Raw genomic sequence first — 9738 nt, forward strand, 5'->3', positions numbered from 1 at the left:
TTGACAATAAGACAATCAAATAAACAAACAAAGAATTTTTTTTATTTATTTGAGAGAGTAATTTGAATCCCACACCTGCTTTATCCTTGGAGAATTTTCGTACAATGATGACATCATCATAGTTTTCTGGCAAGTCAAAAGAGACAAATAGACAAAATAATGAAAAATTAAATGCATCCAATAAATGTGCACAATTTGGGATTTTGAAACAGTGCAAATGTATAATTATGCATATAAATCTATATTGTTAAAACCTGTAAATGATAATAAGAAATAAACCTGTATCACGAGATCTCAGTCCAACAGTGATTATATCATCATAATTCTCAGGTGTGATTTGCTGCTCTTCTAAATGAGTAAACAACAAAGAGGGAATAAACAAAAACTGCTTTTACTATTGAGAGGCCCAATAGTTCATTTAATTTAGTGAAATGAGTTAAAGTCACTGACCTTTATTTGACCCTTCAGTGGTGGTGATGTCATTATAGTAGTCAGGTGCTGCTCCTACTGCAGAATTTGCTTTAAAAAGAGTAGATGAAAGAAACAAAAGATTCAATAAATCCTTATCTGAATTATTACATGATGCTGAATGGTTTATATAATTTAAACTTAGTAACCTGCTAAGTGAATGTTTTTAATTAATTTACTGTAACATTCATTCATTTCTGTATGTAGAAGATAAGATTTGAGTTATATTGATTTATATTTGAGTCCTCTAACCTGAAAGAAGCTCATCAACATCTTCATACCCAGAATGCTGTTCTTCTGAAAGGACTCTTCCTATTATGGAGAAGTAGATTCATCGGACAGACACGTTCACAATCGTAAATCAGCCAAAATCTCCACTTCCTTTGAATCACAACTGTACACTGTATAATTTCAGATAACATACAAAAGTCCCTCAAATGGATATATGTGATTAACTCTACTCTCCCCTACGAATAAAGTGATTATAATCTCCTAAAATCAGACTCTATGACATTTACTCACCCCTCTGAGTGAAGGAAATCTGTCTATTAGTGGGTCTGTGAAGAAGCTCCTCATAAACGGCCTCAGTCGTCGTCCTGTGTCTCCTCTTAGAGAGAGCTGTGAGTGTAGACAGACAAACCTGCTGTCAGTTCACAACACATGACTGATCACACACTGAATAAGACACAATATGACAGTCTCTGGATCTCTCCTACCTCTCCTCATCACTCTGTTCTGCTGAATCAGTATAAGCAGTGGCACTAAGAGCAGTAAGAGCAAAACTCCCAGTACAACCACAAGCACAGAGAGAGACACTGGAGGAGTTTGTGGAGGAGTGACTGATGTTGAGCGCACTGTCTGAGAAACTGGAGGAGAAGCTGATGTTGTTGTGGCAGGAGTAGTGGACACTGACAGATCTGGCAAAACAGACACAAACACATTAAAAATCCTGCAAATAGACAAAGATTATTAGCATTAAAATGACTACTATTGCTCAGTGTTTTGCTCTGACCTGCACAGGTGAGTCCAGCGTGCTCTTTGTGGGAGCAGTCAGTGTGGTTCTTCAGGGAGAGAGGACAGTCCCACAGGTGAATCTCATTCCCTCTGCACTCGACTCTGTTCAGCCACACAACACCTTCACCAGCACCAAAGACTGAATTCCCATCAGCCCTCAGTGCTGCTCCACAACCCAGCTGCCTGCAGACCACCTGAGCATCGCTGATGTCCCACAGATCAGCACAGACTGAACCCCACACAGCGTTATGATACACCTCCAGCCTCCCAGAGCACCGGCCCAAACCTCCACTCAGTCTGAGAGGAAGGCGTTCTAAATTGCACATAGAAGACAACACATTAATATCCAGAAGAGTACTATTCCGGTCACATAACTGTTATGATGTTCTTTGCCATCAAATTAACTTACCTGAACACTGTCTCTGGTAGGGAAATGTAGACCATGTCAAATAGCTTCGAGGGGATTCAAGACTTTTATGTTCTGGATTCACAAGTTAGAGCATTATAAACATTATTCATTTTTGTTAATGTTTATTAATAAACATGCTAATGTTCACTAATGAAACCCTTTTGTAAAGTGTTACCAAAAAAGGATATGTCTCCATAATGCTGACAATTTACAGTGTCGCAATGACTGTCTTTTGGCAGTACCACAGCTGTCAAGAGTTCAGTGTGAGTAGATGACATGAAGCGGCCTGAGTTAAACTACACTGATAACAGGTGGGCATTAATTTCCCAATACAGCTGCAGATCGCAGTGAAGTTCAGTGGGATTTTTGTCCCCAAAATGATAAGCAGCAGTCATATACCTTATTTGGGAGTATTTTAACTTCTGGTGCTGGAAGCCATGCTCCCATTCTCTCATTAGTATTTAGCACAGAATGCAATTCATACATGTTTGTGGGGTAGTGCTCAAAACAGAATTCCTTAATTTTATTGGCTTGACCCTGAGCTTATTTGTATTCTTAGTAGTGTTTAAAAAGTTTCTGTTTAATTAATTCAGTTGCTGTTTTTATCTAGTATTGACATGGAGAACAGAAATAGGACAACGGAAGTTAGAATCTGTCATGGCAGCACTTAAGGTGGAGAATATATTATATTATACCTTACCTGAGCAGGTGATTTCGGCCACTTCATTTTCACCACAGTCATTCTTTCCCAAAGGTGAAGACGGACACTGCCACAGATTTGTATCATGTTGTCGACATTTTACTTCATCCAGCCAGTTACGAGCTGATTCCACACTTGTTATAGAATTGGAAAAAGCACCAGATCTTCCACAGTTCAGCTCTTGACAGATCAGACCCACTGTGTCTAATTCCATCTGGTTCCAGCACACATTACCCCAGGATCCATTGTAGAAAACCTCCACATTCCCTTCACAGCCCTCAGTTAACCTGATATCTTTAAACTCTAGATGGAAACATGAACACAACCTAATAGCTTTCATCGAATTCCATTTATTTCAACTACTGAATTTTACATATATATGGATGACTGAAATATACCAAATAATATTTTTGATTTTAAATGTTACAAAATAGTTTTGTTTTTTAGTTGTGTTCACCTGAGCACACAACTCCTACATCCTCCTTGTGTTGACAGTCATGTTTCCCCCAGCCTGGAGAAGAGCAGTTCCACAGGGACGTCTCATTCCCCTCACACTCCACCTCATCCAGCCATATGGGTCCAGAACCAGGACCAAACCAGGCTGGTACCTGCTGGTTACTGAGGGCCACTCCACACTGCAGCTGTCTGCACACCACATGGGCATCTTTAATATCCCAGGAGTCATCACACACTGTCCCCCATGAGCCGCTGTGAAAAACCTCCAGCCTCCCTGCACAGTCTCCCCCAGAACCCACCAGCCTGATGGACCCGCGACCTGATATTCAGAGAGAGAAAAACACATTATTGATCACTAACAACTGAAGAATCTGCCCAGATGTTGTTGTTCTCACCAAGGCAGGTGATTGACAGCTGTTGTGTGGAGCTGCAGTTGAGAGTTTGTGGAGAGCTGCAGTTCCCCAGATGAGCTTCACTCCCAGAGCACTGGAAGCCCGTCACACACTCATGACTGTGTTCAGGACTGGATGAAGAGGAGCCGGAGAAGTTCAGCACAGAGCCACAGCCCAGCTGTCTGCAGACCACAGAGGATTCAGTGAGACTCCAGGAGTCCAGCAGAACTCTCCTCCAGACCTGATGAATGGAAACTTCCAGCTCCCCCTCACACTGTCTCTCTCCAGACAACCGCACCAGACCGTCATGAACAGCCAGAGAGGAATCTGAGTTAAAATATATGGCATTTTAATCAAGGTATTGCAAGTTAATTTATGCATTTAATAATTTTTTCAATAAAACTCCCTCACCAGAGCAGACGACTCCAACATCTCTTCTATGAGAACATTCAGCTCGACTCCATGAAGAGACGGAACATTCTGAGAGTTTTGTTTCATTCCCGTCACAATCAAACACATCAGCCCAGATTTCACCACTTCCCTCTCCAAACCAGTCTGATCCCACAACAGACACAGCAATCCCACAATTCAGCTGTCTACAGAGGACACTGGCAGCTCTCATATCCCAGCATGCATCACACACTGTGCCCCATTCAGTGAGGAACCGAAGCTCAACTCTTGCAGAACAGGAGTCTGTGCCGTTTACCAGTCTGAGATCAGTGTAACCTGTGCAAAGAACTTTTGTCATTACAATGCCTATTACAAAGAAAACAATATATCATGTAAACCAATCTTGTTTGAGAAAATGCTTCACTTTATGTGTGCAATATAATGTAAAGAGGGGTCAAATATTACTTAACCATTCAGTAACAATGAAAAAAAAAAAAAAAAAAAAAAAACACTTAGGGAAAGAAAGTTATATAATCTAATAGATTTAAGACTTATTATAGTATATCTAAGACTTGATAGAGTATCAGTCAAAATAAAAACAGAGATACTTAATATTAATAATTAAATTAAATTAATTAATTTACCATAGCATATCAGGCCCACATTATTGTCACTGGTGCAGTTCTGTTTATGTGATGATGATATTAAACAGAATGAAATCTGAGACTCATTTCCTCTGCACTGAATCTCTTGTGTCCACATCTGAGCGTCTCCTTTGCCAAAAGCATCTTCTCCCAGCACCTGTACAGGAGCCCCACAGTCCAGCTCTCTACACACAACCTCTGCATCCTGCTGGTCAAAGGCAGCGTCACACACTGAAACCCACGACTGATCATCAAGTATCTCTAATCTCCCAGAACAGCGAGAACCTCCAACCAGCCGGACTTCTGAATGAACATAAGAAAATCCTTTGAATTAGTGAATGAAACTTACATCAGTTATTTTATTTTTCTTAAACTTTTAAAACAAAATATACATAAAACATAGGGAATTTATTTTTTAAAATGTGCCTTTTTCTAAAATAATAAATAAATAAATAAACCTATATTAAAACTAAGCTACAAAAATGGCTCTTAAAAAAAAAAAAAAGATTATTAATCATTTTGAATAATTATGGTTTGCTGACATCCCTGTTTTTTGTATGTTAATGAATGCATTATATACATATACAGTTCAAAAATGTGGAATCACTTTCAAAAGGTTATATTTTTAAGAAAAAAATGTGTTCTTACCAAATTGATAAAAAAATACAGAAAAAAACATTTGGGTAGCACTTTATTTTACAGTTGTGTTTCACATGTACATACTATTTACTGTGATTTTTTTTAAAATCATAAATAAAAATAAATGTTCTTGCAGGCTTAACATTTATATGCTTTTGAGAACAAAATGTACCAACACTTTAGCCAAAGTTAGAGTGTTGAAATTACAGAAGCATTTGGACATGGCTAGCGGCTAACTAAATATAACAAAATATAACAGAAAAAAATGATGTAATGAGTCATGTTACCTTGGCCATGTACTGTACCTATTCTATATAAACTGTTAGAATATTAAATTATTATTATAATTCTTAGGCTAGGTTTTTCAATGTGGTCAGAGTAGCTACATATTGGCATCTGGGGGTCACCAACACGGTCAGAGTGGCAATCACCTGAGGATAATATTGGAGTTGTCGGGGACACCTGGTTTAACTTAAGTCAGGTGCATACCTCCTGTAGTTATTACAATAACATGGTAATAAGGTACTAGCCCTGAACCGACCCCTAAACTTCAGTATTTGCATTCACTGTTTGTTCTCATCTATTTTATGTCCAAATGGTAAAATAGGCATAAGTAAAAAAAATTATAATAATAAAAACAAATATTTTATATATATATATAAATAAAAGATGCTCTATTGGGTTGAGATCTGGTGACTGTGGGGGCCATTTTAGTACAGTGAACTCATTGTCATGTTCAAGAAACCAATTTGAAATGATTTGAGCTTTGTGACATGGTGCATTATCCTGCTGGAAGTAGCCATCAGAGGATGGGTACATGGTGGTCATAAAGGGATGGACATGGTCATAAGCAATGCTCAGGAAGGCCGTGGCATTTAAACGATGCCCAATTGGCACTAAGAGGCCTAAAGTGTGCCAAGAAAACATCCCCCACACCATTACGCCACCACCACCAGCCTGCACAGTGGTAACAGGGCATGATGGATCCATGTTCTCATTCTGTTTACGCCAAATTCTGACTCTACCATCTGAATGTCTCAACAGAAATCGAGACTCATCAGACCAGGCAACATTTTTCCAGTCTTCAACTGTCCAATTTTGGTGAGCTTGTGCAAATTGTAGCCTCTTTTTCCTATTTGTAGTGGAGATGAGTGGTACCCGGTGGGGTCTTCTGCTGTTGTAGCCCATCCGCCTCAAGGTTGTGCGTGTTGTGGCTTCACAAATGCTTTGCTGCATACCTCGGTTGTAACGAGTGGTTATTTTGAGTCAAAGTCGCTCTTCTATCAGCTTGAATCAGTCGGCCCATTATCCTCTGACCTCTAGCATCAACAAGGCATTTTCGCCCACAGGACTGCCGCATACTGGATGTTTTTCCCTTTTCACACCATTCTTTGTAAACCCTAGAAATGGTTGTGCGTGAAAATCCCAGTAACTGAGCAGATTGTGAAATACTCAGACCGGCCCGTCTGGCACCAACAACCATGCCACGCTCAAAATTGCTTAAATCACCTTTCTTTCCCATTCTGACATTCAGTTTGGAGTTCAGGAGATTGTCTTGACCAGGACCACACCCCTAAATGCATTGAAGCAACTGCCATGTGTTTGGTTGATTAGATAATTGCATTAATGAGAAATTGAACAGGTGTTCCTAATAATGCTTTAGGTGAGTGTATATTTATGATTGATTGAGGGCTGAATGATGGGAAGATTGATCATTTAGTTTAACAACCATTATAAATAACAAAACGTGGATTTATGAACAATAAATTAACAGAAGGCAATAATGAGAATTTAGACTAAGTAAAGCTGGTACAAGCTAGAGACATGTTTAGCCTTCTGTGTTTATACGGCAATTATGTGAATGATGAAACAAGTGGAGTTCACCTGAAACAAAAGTGTGCAGATGTAGCATGTGAATGTTTGACACACACACACACACACACACACACACACACACACACACGAGTATATAAGCAGCGCTGAACACCACTCAAACTCAGAACTGTCCAGCTCTGCAGCTTTCTGTGCCATTACTGCTGCCACTCCCAGACGAGACTCTTCACACAGAAACTGGCCTGAGAGAGAGAGAGAGAGAGAGAGAGAGAGAGAGTCAAAACAAACACACCAAGCCAGAAGACCGCAGGTTCAACCGTCGAAGATCAGATATGCAGAACAAGCAGCCAAAAACACAGAGATAGAGCAAAGAGAGAGAGAGTGGAGGATGGAGTATACAAGGCAAAATAAACCTTTGCTGCTTCAGGATTTAGTAAGATTACTGATTCATTTCAGTGATAAATGAAGTGGTTTGGTGAGAGATGAGATTTGGCTATTTGCTATCTGTTTACACAGTCATATTTTTAATTTATGTTTTTATTCAATTTAATTTAAAGGTGCAGTAAACTATTTAAAAAAAAAATGTTGTTGGTATTTGAAATCCCCAAAACAAACATGCCCCTACCCCAAAGGATCACACCCCCATCTTAATAGCCCAAAATTCACGAACACTCTATATGCAACACAGGCACCTCCCCCCTAATCAGTGCATACGCCCCTTACTGCTGATTGGCCACAAGTGTATTTTGGCACTTGGACTCCGATGCACTTTCAACAGTGTTTCTCAGAAATCGCTTACAGCACCTTTAATGTACATGACTCTGGTACACTTCATCCCTCTATATAAGTCCCGATCATTGTCCAAAGTGAGTAAAGCCAACTGCACGTAATGCTTTACCACAGTCCTGCTCTCTACACACCACCCCAGCAGCTTTTGTATCCTAGCCATCTGATTGGTTTCTCAAGGATCATCAAAGATGTTGATCCAAGAACATGTATGATCCGAATCAGGTTCACCAGCACTTGTTACTGATGTGACTGGCTTGTCGGGCATTTCTCACTCACCACAGTCTAGCTGATCCCACAAAAGTGCAATGGGGTTAGGATCAGGTGTATCGGCCAGTCCATCCTGTCAGTCCTCCTGATGACTGCTTTGTCCCAAATAGTTTTTGCTGTGTTAGGACCACCCATTGGCCCAACGACGGAATCCAACAAGGTGGGCGAAGGTATAATGCATTTAGGTCTTTTACATGCGCTTCTGTAAAGTTTACTTAATGTATTAGAATTTAGTTTCAATTTTACTTCAGCTCCATACTTAATCTAACTCCAGTTCCATATCACTATAAAGTTTAGACTGAGATTATTACTAATTTTAGTTTTGTTGTTAATTTAGATATTTGATTATTCTAGTATCCCCTTACTCTTCAGTTCCTCATTTATTAGGGACCCGAATGCTGGCCGGGTTACATGGATCTTCACGGACACAAACACACCAGTCTGACCTTAGTCGTTAGTCTTAGTTAGGGTTAATTACCTTTTTAGTCGGTTGCCTACTTCTCGCTCGTACAAAAAAAAGTGTAGTTTATGTAGTTATTATTAACTCGTTAATAAGTCGTTGATAGACAGAAATTAAAAGGTCTTCATATGATGTGCCAACTGCCTACTCCTCCATTCATTCATGAGCCTTTAGTTTGACCTATCCTGGACACGTATTTGAGAAAACACCAGACTCAGCCTATACTGATTTCAGAAGAATACAGAATCAATCAAATGTAACAATTTATTTGTCAGGTAAAAATGTATCATGCCTACAACACAATTAAACAATTATAAGCCAATTCAGAAATGATAAATACACAACATCACTTGCTCAAAGATATATCTAAGAGTGAGAAACATTCCTTAACATTCCATGTTATGCTCTATACCCATGCTATTTTAATCATATGTTGGTAGATAAGGCTGTTAAAATGATGTCTAAAATTATTTTTGCTTTTTTTGTGGTAAATATAGGATGAATAGGAAAGATTTATCCAAAATCATAAGGCACTGGATCTTTAATAGCAATATAAGAACCTCCCAGCAGCTCCCATGATTTCATGAAAAGATGAAGTGGGTGTGGTCATTGAGTCATATGGCCCCACCCTCTTTATTTGACTCCTCCCCCACATCATCATCATAGCCTGTTATTAAAAACAAAGGCAAATTCACATTCTCTGTTGTTTTAATTGCATTTAGGCTTAGTTTAGTTGAGCAACATACAAATTAAATGTATCTGGCTATATAAACAGATGACAGTATCTTACCTAACCGTTTTTTTCCCATCTTTATTGCTGTTCTTCACATCATCATACTCCTCCTGATCGCCCTCTGATACACATGTAAAATAAAACCACATTATAACTTGTAATACACTTTTAATACCATAGATCCCTCAGATTATCCTCATGACTATTAGACTATTAGTCTATTAGATTATGATGCAGTGAGATCCAGGCAGACGAGATTATTTCTTGAATTATTAAGGAATAACACATTTTATTAAAATGTAGCAAATAAGTTTCAATATAAGATAGAAAAGTAAATACAAGTATTAATATCCAAAAGAATTGTATCTAAAAGATAAGATCAGAGTGTAGAGAAAGAAGAACCCAAAATAAGTATAATATTTGCAGAATGAAAGGAGAAAAAATAAATCTCAGGAGAGAAAAGAAAGAAGAGGCAGAAGAAGAAGCCCAGAGTCTTCTGAAACGAAACATTTTATTTGCAGTGCCTACGTAACAGGAAAGGACT

The 9738-nt window shown here is 38.9% G+C and overlaps 1 protein-coding gene and 1 long non-coding RNA gene across 2 annotated transcripts; both read right to left on the reverse strand.

The window, feature by feature from the left end:
- Nucleotides 1–442: 442 nt before the first annotated feature.
- On the reverse strand, nt 443–7143 carry LOC311289124 (scavenger receptor cysteine-rich type 1 protein M130-like; the record flags this gene model as incomplete). Its single annotated transcript, XM_084406880.1, has 10 exons — nt 443–519; nt 991–1086; nt 1185–1385; nt 1481–1795; nt 2592–2894; nt 3049–3366; nt 3443–3766; nt 3851–4165; nt 4474–4797; nt 7116–7143. 10 exons carry the CDS (start codon nt 7141–7143, stop codon nt 443–445), a joined length of 2301 nt encoding a protein of 766 aa, XP_084263006.1.
- A 1568-nt stretch (nt 7144–8711) lies between these two features.
- LOC311288805 lies at nt 8712–9579 on the reverse strand. Its single transcript, XR_014627004.1, has 2 exons — nt 9252–9579; nt 8712–9128 (listed from the first exon to the last, which is right to left on the reverse strand). It is a non-coding gene; the product is annotated as an uncharacterized lncRNA (long non-coding RNA).
- Between the last annotated feature and the right edge of the window lie 159 nt (nt 9580–9738).

Source organism: Rutilus rutilus (assembly GCF_951802725.1).
Source record: "Rutilus rutilus genome assembly, chromosome: 4".
In the NCBI taxonomy this organism is placed as follows: Eukaryota; Metazoa; Chordata; class Actinopteri; order Cypriniformes; family Leuciscidae; genus Rutilus; species Rutilus rutilus.